Source organism: Gracilinanus agilis, chromosome 1 (genome assembly GCF_016433145.1).
Source record: "Gracilinanus agilis isolate LMUSP501 chromosome 1, AgileGrace, whole genome shotgun sequence".
In the NCBI taxonomy this organism is placed as follows: domain Eukaryota; kingdom Metazoa; phylum Chordata; class Mammalia; order Didelphimorphia; family Didelphidae; genus Gracilinanus; species Gracilinanus agilis.
This window is the reverse complement of record NC_058130.1, coordinates 446301663-446320042: the sequence shown is the minus strand read 5'-3', so window position 1 is coordinate 446320042 and position 18380 is coordinate 446301663. Positions and strand designations below refer to the sequence as shown.

At 38.7% G+C, this 18380-nt stretch overlaps 1 protein-coding gene across 1 annotated transcript in view; it reads right to left on the bottom strand.

The window, feature by feature from the left end:
• The window catches only part of TRIO (trio Rho guanine nucleotide exchange factor), a 515315-nt gene that overhangs the window by 218099 nt on the left and 278836 nt on the right, over positions 1-18380 (bottom strand). The window contains exon 10 of the mRNA XM_044665522.1: positions 5942-6064. Coding sequence (XP_044521457.1) covers positions 5942-6064 — 123 coding nt within the window. The remainder of the gene's footprint in view (positions 1-5941; positions 6065-18380) is intronic.

Sequence of the window (18380 nt, the reverse complement as noted above, 5' to 3'; positions counted from 1 at the left end):
ATGAATGACTCTATGTCAGGTATCACACAGTGGGAAATCTTTTGGTGTGCAGGGTCGATCTGATGGCCACTGTGGTGCCTTCCAGTTCCCAAAAAGTATGTTTCTGCCTCCTTGATCGCTAACGGATTCTCTTGTACCTGCATTTGAAGTACCTCTAGAGTGAGGTTATGCTTAGGGATAAATAAAGTCCCCAAACAGACATTAAAATCTCTGACACAAGCACATGTCCACTTCAATTTGTTTTGACAGGAAGCAAGCAAGGGCAGGAAGGGGGTGGGGGTGCTTGCTGAGGTCATTTATCTTAGTGGGCATCATTTTTCCTATGATGAAGAAAGAATAATGTTAGTTTGCTGTTTGTCAAAGACACAGGGATCTTTTGGTGAATGAACAGTACTATAAATACCCAGCATTATCCTGCCCTGCTCTTGAGGACACTGTCTGTCTAGACAGCATCTATATACCACATCTTAATAAAACCAGGGCTCCAAGTTGAGTTGTCTGAGCACCATGAGGTCATCGAGATGGAAATAATGCCCCAAATGCAATCATTATGAAACAAAGGACGATCAGATAGAGAAGTTCATCACATTTTCAGAGCACATTATAATTGGAAGGGACAGTCAAGAACCCTCAATTTGCAAATGAGGGTGCTGAGACTCAAATAATATACACAAGGTCAGGCAGGTAATAAGAGGCAGAGGAAGGATCTGAGTGCAAGTCTTACTGCTTCCAAGTTTTTCCACTACATCATACTCCCAACACCTATTTTAGCCTTTCTTTAATGGCTGGTCCTCAAATGTGAACCAAAAAGAAGAGACTTCAAAACTCTTCAACAAGAGAAGAGGTTGGAAAGGCTTTTTATTTTTCCTCCAGAGAGTTGATATACTTTTGCTTAGATTGAACCCCAGGCTGAAATGTTTCCTTTCTTCAACTTCACCTCTCAGAATGTCTTTGTTCAGTCATTTCATTTGTGTCCGAACTCTTTGTGACCCCATTTGGGGTTTTCTTGGCAGAGATACAGGTTTGCCACTTCCTTCTCCAGCTCATTTTACAGATGAGGAAACAGAAGGAAAAGGGTTAAGGCACAGGCTAGGAAGTGTCTAAGGCCAGATGAGAACTCAGGGCTTCCTGACTCCAGCCCAGCACTCTATCCACTGTGCCACCTAAATGCCCTTAGAATTTCTAGCTGTCTTCAAAACTCAGCTGAAATACCATCTCTTACATGAAGCCCTTTCCTGCTCCCACTACCTCAGACCAGCTTTTAGTGCCTGTCCTTGATGCAATTTCCTTGCATTTCCTTGGCATATATTTTGCATCTTTTTATATGAATACATATTGTTTTTATTTTTTGTAACCTCAGCACCTGGTGCATAGGTACTTGAAAACTGCTTGTATATGGGTACTACATTTTGGGAATACAGGGACTTCTTCTTTTTTTTTTTTTTTTAACATTTTTAAACTCTTAACTTCTGTGTATTGGCTCCTAGGTGGAAGAGTGGTAAGGGTGGGCAATGGGGGTCAAGTGACTTGCCCAGGGTCACACAGTTGGGAAGTGTCTGAGGCCGGATTTGAACCTAGGACCTCCCGTCTCTAGGCCTGGCTCTCAATCCACTGAGCTACCCAGCTGCCCAATACAGGGACTTCTGACAATGGCTCCCCTTTACCATGCTTTATAATAGTCTTAGGTAAGGATCTTTCCTGTGAGTGATAACATAAGCACAAAATATAATAATCTCCTGCACATTTCTGAGGTGTCACAGTAAAGCTCAAAAAATCTGCTTTAAATGTGACAAGTCGGGCAGCGTCCCCCTGGAGCCCACAGGTGTCCCTGGTTCTTGAGGAGCTGTCAGGACTAATGGGTTCCCTGAGGCCCAGAAAGGTCCGGGAGGCACGTTCCCTGGAGACTGCCCAATACACGAGGGATGTCTTCGGTCCCAGCAACCCATGCTGAGGCATGCTGAAGGAGGGCTATTTGAATCAGTGCTGAGCCACTGATGTGGAGACCTCCAGGTATGAAAATCATGCTTTTAGGCAATGAAATCACGCGCTGACAGGGAGAAGAGACGACAAGGCTCAGAATGATTCTGCAAAGAGTAGGATTAGAACATGGCCAGTTGACAGGACTGTGCTCTGCCTCATCGAGAGCTTGTGCTAGGCGCTAACCCTTTCATTCCTATTCCCAAATCTTGGGGCTATGTCATGAGAGCTTTTCCAGTTATTTTTTACAGAGTTCTAAATCAAGCTATCTGGGCCAGTAAACTCAGCTGCAGAGAACACAAGGAAGAAAAGACCCCAGGCCACAGCCCATACAGAACAATTCCTTTTGCATGAAGAATGGGGGGGAGAGGGAAGAGGGAGGATGTTCTGCAGCTACAGATGGTGCCCCAAATCCAGTCAACAAATTATACGTGAACAAAAATAATAAAAATATGGATGAACTGCAGAGAAACACAGGGCAACAAGGCCTCCGCATAATCCAGACCATGACCTCTGCTGTTTGAATGTGAATACCTCTGCAAAACTATCACAAAAAGTGTTGTACAACAAAGTATACTGACTTTTGCATAAAAGTCCAAGAATGTGCTATCATCAGCAACCAAAGATTAGCACCTTCCATTGGAGATATAGCCAGTTTACCTTATTTGTACACAGTGGTTTGCAGATTGTCTTCCCCATTTTGCCCCCCAGTTCAAATCCAGCCTCAGGCACTTACCAGTTATGTGACCAAAAAGTCACATTCCTTTTTTTGCCTCAGTTTCCTCATCTTAAAAATGAGGATAAGAATAATACCTAATAATAACTCATAGGATTATTGTGAGGATCAAATGAGATAATGGTTGAAAAGCGCTGCACATTTATTTATTTATTTGTTGCGGTTTATTTGTTAATGATTTAATATAATTTTTATTTTATTTTAATATTTTTCCATGGTTGCATGATTCATGTTCCCCCTCTCCCCTCTTTACAGGCACTATTTAAATGCTTGTAAGACTGTGAGTTCTTTGAGATCAGCACTATCTTTTGGCTCTCGTTGTACTCCTGGTATTTGGCACAGAGTAGGTGCTTAACAAATATCTGCAGACTGATTTTAATGTCTGAATCTGGTACGTTGAGAGTTTGTACTAATTTATGACCTATTTTATTTCTGATTTCCTAGATGAGCATGTCCCCAGGAGGGTGGAGGTAAGGAGGGAAATGATGGAGAGTTACGGCAGGATACAAGGATGTCTCTGAGGCTCCATACTGCAGAATGTAAAAAACTATAAAAAACTTAAGCCTGGAATGCATGGTCCAGCTCCAGGAGGTCTCGGGCCTATACTTCTAGAATAAGATGTCCTAAAAGCAATGAAGGACACCAAGTTGTCCTGGGGGTTCTGAGTCACTGTGCAAAGATCCCAAGGGGGAAGGAAGGGTCAGATCCCCACTAACCCTTTTTTTACATGTTTTCCAAAGCAGTTCAAAATATTCTGGGGGCAGTATAAGGGTACCCCTCCAGTTGTCTCTCAGTGCTGACCTGGCTGGGTTGCAGAAGAACCCAGGAGGCCAGCAGACCAAAGCCTGGTTCCCCACTGTTGGTGGCTATTTCCATCTAAGCCCCCGACCTCTGAGCCACATGTGGGTGCTGCCCCGTGACCAGAAGCATTGCCTTATGAATGCTCTGGTCACAGGACATCCTATCAGTAGGCATCCACTCACCATGAAGCCTCTGGCTCCTATCTGACCACTGGCCCAGGCTCTTATCTTTCTGCTACAGATGGAATCAGCCTACACAATGGAGTACTGGAGGTTTCTGCATTTCCCTGAATAAGTTCTTCTGCCCTTAGCAGAGAGAGGAGAATGGAGGGGAAAGAGGACTAGACTTAAAATTTGGAGAAATTTGGGATCAGACCCTGTCTTTGATCCTTATTAAATGGGAAACCACAGGCAAGTCATTTTACCTTTGTGAAGCTCAGTTTCATTACCTAAAAAAATGAGACAGTCAATAATACTCCTTGAACAGTCCCTTACTATTGTAAGACAGCAAAATGAGATAATTTTTTTTAAAGCACTGAGCCTGGAGGCAGGAGGACCTGAGTTCAACTCTAGCCTCAGATGCTCCCAACCTATGTAACCATGGCCACCTAACTGCCATGCTATTTGCTTCTGTTTCCTCAAATATAAAATTGGGAAAATAAATGCTCTGCTTTCTAGGGTCAATGTGAGAATGAAGTGAGATAATGTTCTTAGCACAGTGTTTGGTACAGAGTAGGGATATAAATTCTTATCCCTTTCCCTTTCTCTCTCTCTCTCTCTCTCTCTCTCTCTCTCTCTCTCTCTCTCTCTCTCTCTCTCCTCCCCTCCCTCCCTCCCTCCCCTCTTTCCTTCCTCTGACATATTATTATTATAGTTAGATTATAAGTTATCTGAGGGCATAGGATATCTTTCTTGTTTCTTACACCATCTACCCATAATGTTGCATGCATACAGTGCTTGCTTAGTAGTTCCCTAGGACAGTAAGATGTAGGAAGATGCTACAGGAAACCTGTATGGTTATGCTGGGTGAACATTATCATTTCACACTAATTCATTAAAGCTCTCTTTGGGTCATGGAACTCATGGCTACATATGAAGTAGTTCTTTCCTTGGGGAAGGAAGCTAAATGTTTAAAGGAGATGGTTTCTAACTCCCTAAGGTATGAAAAGGATATTTCCTTTGTAAATTAAAGAATACTCTCTGGAACAGGACCATTTGGCACTCTTCTAATTCTTCTATTTTGGAAACCACAGACTGAATAATTTTATATGCTAGTTTTCTGTGTCTTGAAGAACTTGGACTTATGCTGTATAAAGACATTGACTTGTATTCCACATATTCCTGTCTTTCATAATTTTCTACTATTTGTTTTCTCTTTGGGGAATGAGGTCCAACTTGTGATTTCACTGGTGTAACTCACTCTTATTGAGGAAACTATCTTTATCAATGCAAATCTGCAACTGATTGATTTGTAATTTGTTTATTTATATATTTGTTTTTTTTAATTTTTACCTTCTGCTTTGGAATCAATACTAAGTATTGGTTTCAAGGTAGAAGAGTGGAAAGTGCTAGACAACTGGGGTTAAGTGACTTACACAGGGTCACACAGCTAGGAAGTATCTGAGGTCAGATTTGAATGTAGGACCTCCTGTCTCTAAACCTGGCTCTCAATCCACTGAGCATCTTAACTGCCCCTGACCTGTAATTTAGTTGACCTATATGTTCTAAAGGATTCTTTTACAATTCTACTTTTCTCTAATCTGCAAAATATGTTTTGGTAAATTACTTAATATAAGGGGGTGAGAATTCTGGCAGACTGCCCTGTGATAGGAATGATGTTAATTAAGAAAAATAAATGACAAACATTTTAAGAACAATTGCCTTCCTGTGGCTTCTTCCTTAATCATGTCAATAGGGTTAAGTTTCCCTCTAAGTCTATTTGTAAATGCAAGGTTTGGAGCAACTCAAACAACACATAAACACCACAAAAGATGGTGTTCATTTAAAAGATGAAGGAAAGCAATGAAGCTTTAACTAGAATGTGGCTCCCTGAAGTACACCAGACTGAATCATACCAGTGGCAAGAAGCAGACCACCAAAAACACTCAGTGGATACTTCAGTCTTTCAAATATTATGCTTTGCAAAAGAGCTAACAAACCAATCCATTTCTTGACTGAGGGAGTAATGAGAGCAGGAATTGTTTTATTCTTTGTGGCCTCATACCTTAGCCCCTTAATAAATGTTCACTGACTGACTGAAAATGAAAGGAAACTCATCAGAAATCATCTTCCAAAGCATACTGGTAAGATTTCAGATAAGTATTGAGCAACACCTTAATCTGAAATAATAGATAATGTTATGATAATAATTTACAAAAAAACAAAGAGGACCACTGATAGAAGCAGAAGTAGAAAGTTGGTTACCTACCTGTGCCACCTCTTCAAAATCTTCGTGTCGTTTCTGTAGTGCTCTGGCCCGGTGGAGGGATTTGCCCACGCCGGTATGCTTGCTCAGAAATGCTTCTCCGTGGTTCTCAATCCAGTCCAATACCTGGGATGGAATACAAGTATGTCACTACAAAAATATCAGCTTTCCTTAATGCTTTAATGTTGGTCTGTGAAGATTAAATTCTGCCAAAGAAAAAAGCTGGGATAAAAAAAAAATCCAAACTAGAAATGGAAATTTAAGAGTGGTGATAAGATTCTGGTTTACAACAGGCTCTATAGTGAAATCTTTATTCAGCTTTTCCATTATAGTACTTTAATCAGATCTTACAATAAATGTCACATCAAAAGCAGAAATTTAACTGTTTAGCTCTTACATATGTTATAAAGCTGAGAAGATCCAGTTAGCTTTGAAATTTGTAAAATAAATTATGAATGACAGTCAAAATTAACACTCAACATATTAATTAGTTAATTTCTGACCCACTCTTAGAAGATACACATTTATTAACTAGCCTACAAGAAAACAGAAATAAACCAGAAAGATGGTTTAGATCCTCCTTTCTAAATGACCAACAATTTTGTTCTATAAAAGGTTTTAAGCCACAATTCCATAATTGAATTACTTAAAAGTTTTCTCTTCTTTAAAAGCCAATTCAAGAACTACAGAAGTGGGAACACAGAAGAAAAAGAAATGCTTCAAACACATGGGTTGATGTGGACATGATTAGGATGTAGACTCTTAATGACCACCCTACAACAATTATCAATAATATGGAAATAAGTCGTGATCGATAACACATGAAGAAATCAGTGGAAATGTGCGTCAGCTATGGGGGGTGAGGGGTTGGGGAGAGAGAGAGAGCAAGAACATAAATTATGTAACCATGGAAAAAATTTTTCTAAAAAATAAAAATAAACAAACAAATAAATGAATGAATGAATAAATAAATGAAAGCAAGCCACTTCAGCAAATGAAATTAATAAAAACAAAATAGTTAAGCTATTTAAGGTCATTCTCACTTATGATCACAATACAATTAACAGTTTGCTGGGTCTTGTTCACCTAAGAAATAATGAATGATTGATTATACTGAAAACTATTTTAATTATAGTAATTATGTACATTGTCAGACTTCTTTCTTCCAGAAGGTGGTATGGGTAAGAGCATATAATGGTTATATAAATCACTAGATAAAAATGAAGTGTTTTATTTAAATAGTTAAATCAAAATTTTTAACAAAATTATCAATGTTTGAAAAGCACAACATAATACTTAAGTCTAAATAAAGATTCAGAACCATCTTGATCATCTTTTGTATTACAATAAAATTATAAGAGTCAATAGAGGTCATGAAAAAACTGGATTTAGAATCGTGGTAACATTTGTAACTGTTTTAATTTAAAAATTTTAAAAACCATGACTACAGAGCTAAGACCATAAGTTTGAGATGGATAGAGTTAGTAGCATCAGGATAGATGATATCCTCCTTTGTTAAGTGAAAAATAGAGATCTTCATGCTTTGTACTGCTGGGATAATTGAATGACATTTAGGCCTCTGGAGAGATAAAAAGAGGAAGCAGCTGATAGAGGCTATCTCCATTATTCACAGTTAGCTTGCTCTCCATAACATTATGAACTTCCGCCACTCAAAACAGTCAATATAATTAACTATCATGCAGCCATGGGACTTCAGACATCAGGTAATTTCTGCACATTTAGTCTTTAAAGTAGATGACATATATTTGTGAGGCTTTAGAATTCTCTGAGGCTGGAAGGTAGCTCAGTGGATGGAGTACTGGACCTCGAGTCATCTTCCTGGGCTTAGCTGTGAGCCTCAATTCCTCATCTGTAAAATGAGCTTGAGAAGCAAATGGCAGACTACTCCATGATCTCCCAGAAAAACCCTAAAAGGGGTCGCAGACAGACATGACCAGAAAATGACTGAACGACAAGAATTTTCTGAAACTACTGTCAATGTATCTAATTTGATGTAAAGAAACTGAGAAGAGGCTGAGGTCTAAAGCCCTAATATTTATATTCTGATTTCCAGGTTGTTCCTTTAAGAACCTTTGGCCTTGGGCCTATTTATATTTTCTGTGGATAAAATTAACCTATGGGGATATGAGTATTCTGTCTTATACCTGAAGTTGGCTACTCAATTTATTTCTATCAATAATAATCATTATTCCAGGTATCTGGGGTCAGAAAATAATTTTTCATTATATAATATTTCATTTCAAAATAACTTCACTATGTTGTACTGTTTTTTTTCTTTGTGATATTTCTTTTCTTTTTTAAATATTTTCCCACAGTTACATAATTCATGTTGTTTCCTTCCCCTCTTCACTCCCCCCCTCCCAGAGCTGACAAGTAATTCCCCTGGGTTTTACATATATTACTTTATGATGCTTCTTTTTTAATGTAATTTTTATTTTAAAACATTTTTCCACAGTTACATGATTCATGTTGTCTCTTCCCCCTCCCAGAGCTGACAGCAGTTTCACTAGGTTACACGTCTTACTTTGTGATGTTTCTTGAATCCATCTTTTACTTTCCATTCTCACTGCCACCACCTTAGGAGAAATCCTCTCCACTTCAAATCTAGAAACCTGTCACAGCTTCCTACCTGGCAACCTGCCCCTGAAGGCCAGGGTACTGTTTCAAAAACATTGCCCTCATCATGCCACTCCCCTGTTCAAAAACCTTCAACGGATCCTCATTCCTGAACACAGAAAAGTAACTAGATGCTACTGGCATTCAAAGCCCTCTCCAGTGGACTCCATTCAACCCGACCCCACAACATGAAGCCTCTGCGAGGTCAGGTCAGTCCACTCACTGTCTTCCCCAGCCTGATTATCTCCCAATTCATTCTGCTAAATGCCTCCTATGTACCACACTCGACTCTGCCTTTCAGACTCTGCTAATGTATTCTAGTGGCCTGGAATAACCTCTGCCTCTTGTCTACCTATCAGTATCCCACCCATGTTTCAGGAAGCCCTATCTCCATCTCCTAATGTACTCATTGCTTAGAGTCTGACCATTCATTTTTAGTACTTAACTCTATAGACTGCTAAGGGCTGAGGATAATATCTTGAAGAATACCTGTATCTAAAGGGTAGGAGAAAGGACAGGAATCATTGAAAGACTAAGAAATAGCAGCTAGGATTAGAAAAGGAATCAGGGTATTTACTGTATCACTAAAGCTATAGTTTTATTAATGAGGATGGTGGGAAAAAACCCAAAAAATATTTAAATGTTTTAAACTTGAATTGATTGATTCATGTATTTATTTAATTCATTTATTTTTAATTTTCAATTTTCTAAGAAAAAACAAGTACGATATTGCAGATCAAAAAGGCATACCATGCATTCAAAACCAAATGCAAACTTTTGTGAATTTTTCACTGTTTCTAAACCCTAAATACAGAGGCAGCTATGTGGCACATTGGATGAAATACTGATCCTGGGATCGCAAAGACCTGAGTTCAAATATGGCCTCAGACACTTACTCGCTGGGTGGCCTTGAGCAAGCCTCTCAATTCCTCAGTTTCTTTAACTGTAAAATGAAGATGATTGTGGTAAGGATCAAATGAAATATTTGTGAAGTCCTCCACATGGTGCCAATAGAGTGGCAGATACTTAATAAATGCTTGTTTCCTTCCCTCTCCATTTAACATTTCTCTTTATTAATATAAGTGACTTGAACTATTATCTAGTCCTTAGTAGAAATGGACTAATCTAGCAGCTGAAAAGACTGCTATGCAAATTATCTGACAGGCTATAAGCATATCACAACACAGGATGTGCTGTTTCGGTGTCAAGAAAGGTTCTTGTTGAACTATAGCTAACCCCTGGCCATAGTGGAGGCTATTTTAAGTCTGAGGAAAATTATAAAACTCTACTGGGGTGAGTCTGGTCTGGACATTCACTGATTACACTTGCTCTGAGTCTCCCTCAAGAAACCAATTTACTTCCATAGAAGCAGAAAGGCATGATGCCAGACTTGGGGGTCAGGAAGATCTAGGTTCAAGTCCCTTGTTTGACATTTAGCATGAGACTACAAGCAAATTACTTAATTTCTCTAAGCTTCAGTTTGTTATAAAATAAAGATCTTAACCCTGGTACTACGTATCCTACTGGATTTGTTATAAGACTCAAACAAAATAATGTATGTCAAATGTTTTGCAAACTAAAGCACTATTATTAGTATCCCAGATGTAACTGTACTGGCTAGTTCAGCCCTGTAACTTTCAGTAACTTTTCCCTCTGAACCCTCAAAATGAACCTCATTCCTTAGGCAGGCTCAGAACCAATTTAATCTCTCGTGGAGAACTCTGGACTGACGTCAAGTACAGGTCCCTCCTAGAGCTGCTCAGATCCAGTCTCCTGGTCCAGTCCCACCCACTGCAAACCTGATTTGTCATGGAATGGCCCACCTGGAGATTCTATGTGGCCTCCTATGAGGTTGTTGCACCAATTTCCAGGCCAAGCCCGCTGTGATACTGGAGGGGACTGACAGAATGCTGCATGATCCAATTCAACAAGTCTGCTGTCTTTCATATTTAAAAACCCTATTATTCATGGGAATTGGATTTGGCCTTACGTTGCATCTTTCCTTATCTGAATAAGTAGCTTGAAGAGAACTATATATTTAACTCAGTGGGTTCACAAAAATAAATATTTCCCTTTTAAATGCATATGGGTCCTTCCATCAAAGTTGATTGCTGAGTGGCTGCTCATTTACAGCTAAGTGTTTTTTCTAAAAGATTTAAGGGAACAGATGCCCTCAGCTGGTGCTGCTGTATTAGTCACCTGACTTCAAGGCACATATAACAAGCAGTTAAATTGTTTATGTGACTGAAAATCCTTTGAGGACACATTAGGGAGCCTGGGCACCACTCACTCCTAAAGAAATGGCTCAATGACAACTTCAAGATCTCTTAACCTCCAAGTATGGATCCATTTAATGGAATGCTACTCTGGGCATCAAGCCAATACCAGGAGGAAGAAAGCTATCAAATATTTTAAGCCTGAAAGGAATGTAAAGAGATGCATAAATAATAGCTAGGCTACATTCAACTTTTAAAATTTGACAGAAAGGCCACAGAGCTTATTTCATTCTTAGTTACAAACATTCTGTCTACCTTGCATTTCTTATAGAGCCTTTGCTTTTCTAAAGTAGTAAAAAGGATGAAATCATTAGCAATATGAGTAGGTCAGTGGCTCAATGGATAAGTGTCCAGTTTGGAGCCAGGAAGATAGAGTTCAAATCTAACTGCAGACACTAGAAATGTGACCCTGATCGAGTCACTTAACCAATATTTTGCCTCAGTTTCCTCCTTGGTAAAATGGGGATAATAATAGCACCTATCTCTAAGGGTTGTTGTAAGGATCAAATGAGATGATATTTGTAAAGCTCAGTGTCTGGCACATTGTAGGAACTACATAAAGTTATTATCAAGAGCAAACTAAAACACAGATGGATAATGATTCCCAGAACAGATTTTACAGAAGGTCACAAGTTTCAAAATGAGAAGGAATAGGAAAATAACAAATCAAGAAGGGTCAGGAGATTTCTTTTCTAATTATTATAAAGTTTTAGTGATAAAGAATTATAAAAAGTCAGTTATCAATAAGTTTCTCAGCTCCTAGTCTTTTAATATCCCTGGCCCCCACAAAAAGAAATGCTAGTAAATTTCCCACAATGACAAGAGGAATTCAATCAAGCAGCCAATAGATTTCTGACAAAGACAAAGAAAATTCAATCCATCAACAAAGGCCTACTATGTGCCAGGAACCGCAAAAAGAAACAGCAAATGCTAGCAAATTTCTAACATGAGAAGAGGGATTCAATCAAATAGCCAACAATTCTATTTCTCATAAAGACAGACACTATTCAGTCCATCAACAAGGGCCTACTATGTGCCAGGTGACAAATACATTTTTAAAAGAGCATTGAAATGCCATAACACTGTTCTAAAATAATTAAAGACAGTCATGCAATCAAAGATGATATTCAATACTAAGGCTTCCCTGGGGATGCTCAGTGTTTGGCAGTTTGTAGTATACTTCCCAGCTTTCCAAAGAATTCCTCATCAACAGTTGTAATTTAAATCTGTCCAAATAACATTTTAAAGAAATGCTTGTTAAATTTTTCAAGCCAAAACATTTGCAGAACAAGGGGTTTCATTCATCAAAGCCCAGGGCTCGGCTGGCTAACCACAGGCATTTCCCAATCTAACTCTTTCCCCCAAGCCAACCAAACTGGAGCCAGAAGCGCTGCTGCCTCTCTGGACTCCTGGTGACCCTCCTAACAAAAGGACTCACATCTCAGCCACTGCTCTCCTCCCAGGCTGGAGAAACCGGCAAAGGCCTGATCCCTTTCACCAGGGGAAGAAACGAGGGAGGGCGGGGAAGCAGCCTCCGCTCTTCCAGGGCTAGGAGGGCCACAGCTGCCTCCCTTTCCTGTGCAGAGAAGTAGAAAGCAGCAGGATGTGATGCGAGCCAGGGCTGCTTTGTGTTTTAGTGCCCTCTAATGGACAGACAGGGCTGCCTGTCAGGGTAGCTGCTACAGCCAGGGGAAAAGGCCTGGCCTGCCACCCCATGAGGGTGCATAGAGTCAAAGCACAGAATCCTGGATCTGAGGCTCCAAGTAACTTGGACATCTGCTAGCCCAACCCATTCCTTCATTGTTGTCTCCCAAGGGGGACTGACTTGGAATCTGAATACAGATCCTGACTCCAAACCCAAAAGTCTTCCCACTTTCCTACTGGAAGAATTGGGGTTTTTCAGTCCACTGCCTGAAAAGTATTAAAAGCTTACCCAGTCTCACCAGAAATCTGAAACGATTAATTTTCCCTTTTTTAAATTTTTTTTTTATTATTTTTTTTAAAACCCTTACCTTCTGTCTTGGAGCCAATTTGTGTATTGGCTCCAAGGCAGAAGAGTGGTAAGGGTGGGCAATGGGGATCAAGTGACTTGCCCAGGGTCACACAGCTGGGAAGTGTCTGAGGTCAGATTTGAACCTAAGACCTCCCGTCTCTAGGCCTGACTCTCAAACCACTGAGCTACTCAGCTGCCCCCAATTTTCCCTTTTAATTGTCCTTTAATATCCAAAAATTTTTTACTTTAACGGTTTTGGATGGAAGTTTTTGTTTTTTTTTTTTTCCCCAAATTTCTAACACAATTTAAACTTTTCTTGATGATAGCAGGATCACTGTAAACATTAGTTAAGTCTACCACAAATAGCTTATGGTATTAAAAATTATTTTGTCTACTTAGGTGTTTTTTTCTTTCCAGCTATTTTAATGTCCAGAAAATGTTATTCCTTGTTGTTATGGTTCTAAACTCCCTCCCCCATGTATAGTTCTTGTTCTTCTTTTTCTTCTTCTTCTTGGGGCAGGGAACTCATAATCTTTGACGGGTTGAGGAAACAAAGCAAATTAGAATTGTATCAAAAAGAAAAATATTAAGTTCTAAGTGAAGACCTGAAGGGATTTTCTAGGCAGCACAGGCCTGGAGGTAGGAGGACCTGGTTTCAAATCTGATCTCAGACACTTAATGACCCTGGACAAGTCACTTAATCCCAATTGCCTAGCCCTCTGCCCCATTTCTGTCTTAGAATAGATACAAAGAAGGGTTAAAAAAAAAAAAAGAAATCTATATTGTCTACTTCACAGGTTTTATTTGCTAATTAATTGAACAAATATTTATTGAGTAACTGCTGTATACAAGAGATACAAAAAAGTTAGACTCGATACCTTAGGAAGTACCAATTTGACATCAAATAAAATACATCATGTATGTTCTTTATTAACCACTTTGCAAAGATCATTTGGCAAAACTGATAAAAACTTTCCCAAAATTATTATGTAATCTCTTAGATTATTCCTTATAAAAATTTGGGACTAGAAACAATTACTTCACTCACTGACATTAGTGGCGTTTTGCATAAAATAAATATAAAATGAAATTTCTATATTCTTTTATTTTTAGGGAATAATTAATGAAAAATAATTCAACTCTTCCCTGTAGAATTTACAGGAGGAGGAATAATGATGATGACGATGATAATGATTGATAATTGATAGAATTTATATAGTGCTTTAAAGTTTATAAAGTCTTTTTTTAAAAAAAACAACATGTTAACTCATTTGATCCCTACAACAACCTCATTTAGGAAGGTACTATTATTATCCCCATTTTACATCAGATGGAGACAGAAGTCAAATGAATTCCCAGGGTCCCGGACCTAATAAGTTTCTGAAACAAGATTCAAACTCAGGACTTCCTTCCATTTTTTACCCACTATCCCAATTAGCTACCTTGTTACAATGAAGGCATACATGATTAAAACACACACACACACACACACACACACACACACACACACACACACACACACACACACAAATCCCACAAAAAAAACCTTACCTTCCATCTTAGAATCAATACTGGGTATTGGTTCTAGGGCAGAAGAGTGGTAAGGGCTAGGCAATGGGGGTTAAGTGACTTGACCAGGGTCACACAGCTAGAAAGTGTCTGAGGCCAGAATCAAACCCAGGGCCCTCCCATCTCTGGGTCTGACTCTCAATCTACTGAGCCACCCAGTTGCCCCCAATATATGAATTTTGATCCATTAGTTGAGGCAGTGGCAACACTAATAAAATCAGAAATATATTCAAATATGGAAAGAGCATGCCAAAATATAAAATTCTCTAAGTGATGTGTTGGAATGTTAAATGGACAATGTAATGTATGAATAAAAACAGAGTTCAAAATAGACACTTGTGATTTTGAAAACAATAATATTAAATGAGACGAAATAAAAATGTTTTAAACATTTTTGACACTGAATTTGATTTGATTCTTTTTATAAATCAAATCTTTTTTCCTGTTGCAAAATAATGACTTCCTCTGTGCTCCACCCTGAATTCTCCATAAAGCCAAAATTAACATATTTTCATTTGTTTTGGTTACTTCCTGGTTCAAACCCAGTTGGTTTTGATAATTTAAATCATCAGTAATGCCAGTGCTGAAATATATGTGCTGGACTATTTCAACTTAAAACTTTTTTCCTCCCCAATAAAATGTTTTTGGAGAATCCTGTTAAACTCCTCGGGGGAAAAAACATTTAGAATGCAAGATTTTTAAACTTATTAAATCAAAGCTAACTTAGATTATGTAAAATGAGATCAAGCAATTTGACAATATCGTTTTTCAATTTGCTAAATATAAGTTGGTGAACATTTTATTCTGAAAATGTCATTTCCCAGTGCTTGGCTCTGGGCAAAGATCAGCATTTTGCCATTATGAATTCAGAAAAAAATGAAAATCACAAAGTGAAGTGCAATTTTTTTCTCACAGTTGGCATTCAAAAAATTTATGCTATAATAAAGTGACCAAAAACTCTGAGAACAATTTTATGATTAAAACTGCCCTCAGATTTTTGGGACACCCTGCAATACAGCCAGTATATATATTCTTTGTCTGAGCAGTTATTTTTTGATATACAAGGGAGTACTTTATTTCAAAAGAAGTAGCCCATTTAGTCATGCTCTTCCATTTGAAGTAGAGGCCAAGCTAAGCAAAACCACATCATCCATCTCCTCATGGTCCCTAATAAATTGGACATAGAAGGAAAAAAAAAAATTAGCTGCCTGGAGTAGAGGACTGGGGCCCTAGATTACTGATGAGCTTCTTTCCCACAAGGAGCCTGGGAAGTTTGCCAGAGCAATTATACCAACGGCCCTCTCCTTTCTCCCTTTCCATCTCCTTCTCTAGGTATCTATCCCTAACCTTAATCCATTTTTTTAAGTACTACAAAGACAGACATGTCTAACTGGTTTCGTGCCCTGGGTTTAAGTTCTACTACCTGTGTAATTCATCATTGGTTTCCCTGGGCCCAAATTCCATAATGTGTGAAAGGACAGGGTTTGAGCAGATGGCTTGAGCTCCTTTCCAATATTAGATCTAGGATCCTATGACCTGTAATCCTTCTGCTGCCATCTTGGTAAATACTACATAAATCTTATTTCTCTTTTGTAGAGGACACAAATTGTTATTTCATGTCCCTAAAATGGCTTAGATGCTATAGAGTTTACATGGCATCTACAAAAATGGTATTGTAGGAAAAGGTCCTGGATTGAGAATAAAGGAATATACCACAGCTCTGCCATGTTGTCGAGATGGCTTTGGAAGAATAATTTAATCTTCTGGGATTTAGTTTCCCCCTCTGTCAAATGAAGGTGTTGATTTTGGACTACGCTGGTAGTTCATTACTTAAAATTGCCAAAGATGACTTCGGGGTCTGATGTAAAACGGTAGCATCTATACATGCTGATTCAAAGGGCTTTGAGGGTATAAAATATTCTGGGGATAAAAAGGCATCAAGGAAGTTTTAGAGAAAAATAGATAAAATCAATTAACTTTAAGAAAGTATAGCAATAATAAGCTTCTTTAAATAATTTGATATTTTAAAACAAATATTTGGATAACTTTTTTGGGAAATATTAGCATTCAAATTTCCTTATGGAAACCTTCATCATAGCACTTGGAATGCAATTTAGGAAGCAATGCGCTAATTGATTGCTGATGTCCTTTCCAACTAAAAATATTTATAATTTAATGAGATTTCTCATAATTAAAAAATATAATGGCAGGTACCAAGTCTAGTCATGTATGACTTCTTTCTATACTTAATTTAAGCTTGCTCAGTTGTGTAAATAAAGTGGCCTTCTCAAGATCAATGTTTCACTGTTGTTATCTGTCCTGAGATTCATTTCTTACTTTAAAACTGGAATTCAACATATTTCAAAAGAAAGTCATCTAACCTATGAAGGAGCTTAAAGTAGATGGAATTAGACACCATTAAAGACAAAAAGCCTAATACTTAGTGGGGCATGAGGTATAGGGAGATGCATTCAAGAGAAAAGAAGAAAGTTTTACAGAGCAATCACAAAGACCAGTGTGCAATTTAGTAAACGCAAAACAATTAATTATTAGGAAATATGGATAGGAAATAGGAAGGAGGAAAGCGAAAGTAATCAATACTTGTTACATTAGAGTTACAATAGCTTGTAACTATACCCCAGATGCCAATCCTAACTAAATTTCTCTAAAAAACAAACAAACAAACAAACAAACAAACAAAAAACAACAAACAAACCCCACATCCACCTGCCTCAGAGGGCAGTATCTTCTGCTAGGCACAAGCCCTCTCCTCCTCTCCTACTCTCACTATCTAATAACATAACCACTATCTATCTACCTTATCTACCCAGGTATCTATCTGCCTTATCTACCCAGGTATCTATCTGCCTTATCTACCCAGGTATCTATCTGCCTTATCTACCCAGGTTATTAATCATCAGTAAAGCCATTAAGGCCTTTATTTTGTCTCTTTCTCCAACCTGAGAGAGTGCTAGCAGCACAACCTCTCCCCTGGAGACCCAGAGACAAAAAGCCTTTTTTTTAACTGCCTACTAAATAACCACACTCAGCCACACCCTTCTAACTGTCCCCAAGTGACAACCAGCCCAGCAGGGGATCTCTTACTAAGAAATCTTATTACTCCTTTGTCTCTTAAATAGAAAAAAGGAGAACTTAATAAAAATTCTCTTATCAATCGTCAACAAAAAGCATTTTAAGTGATAGGCACTCTTTGCTTCCATATTATTTTCTAAGAAAAGAAGTTACAAATAAGAAGATAGCCTGTCAAATTCCACATCTATTTCCCATTTCTTCTTTTCTTCTTTTTTTTTGAAATCCTTACCTTCTGTCTTAGAACCAATACTGTGTATTGGTTCAAAGAGATAAGAGCAATAAGGGTTAAGCAATGGGGGTTAAGTGACTTGCCCAGAGTCACAGCTAGGATGTGTCTGAGGCCAGATTTAAACCCAGAGCTCTCCTGTCTCTAGGCCTGGCTGTCTATCCATTTGGGTCACCTAACTGCCCCCCATGTTGTTTTAGGGAAGGCAGTGTGGTACAGTAAAAAAGACATCAAAGTTAGGATATCTTTAATGAAGTCCTAATTCTGCTTCTAACTATGTGACTGACTGCATGAAAGCTCCCATCATTAGGTTCCCAAACACCTCTTTAGGTTCTCTAACACCTCTCCAAAGCAAAATAAGGTACTCTTAGAAGAAAAAACTCGGGGAGTAGCTCAGTGGATTGAGAGTCAGGCCTAGAGATGGGAGATCCTAGGTTCAAATCTGGCCTCTGACACTTCCCAGCTGTGTGACCGTGGGCAAGTCACTTGACCTCCATTGCCCACCCTTACCACTCTTCCACCAAGGAGCCAATATAAAGAAGTTAAGAGAAGGAGAAGGAGGAGGAGAAGGAGGAGGAGGAGGAGGAGGAGGAGAAGGAGGAGGAGGAGGAGGAGGAGGAGGAAGAGGAGGAGGAGGAGGAGGAGGAG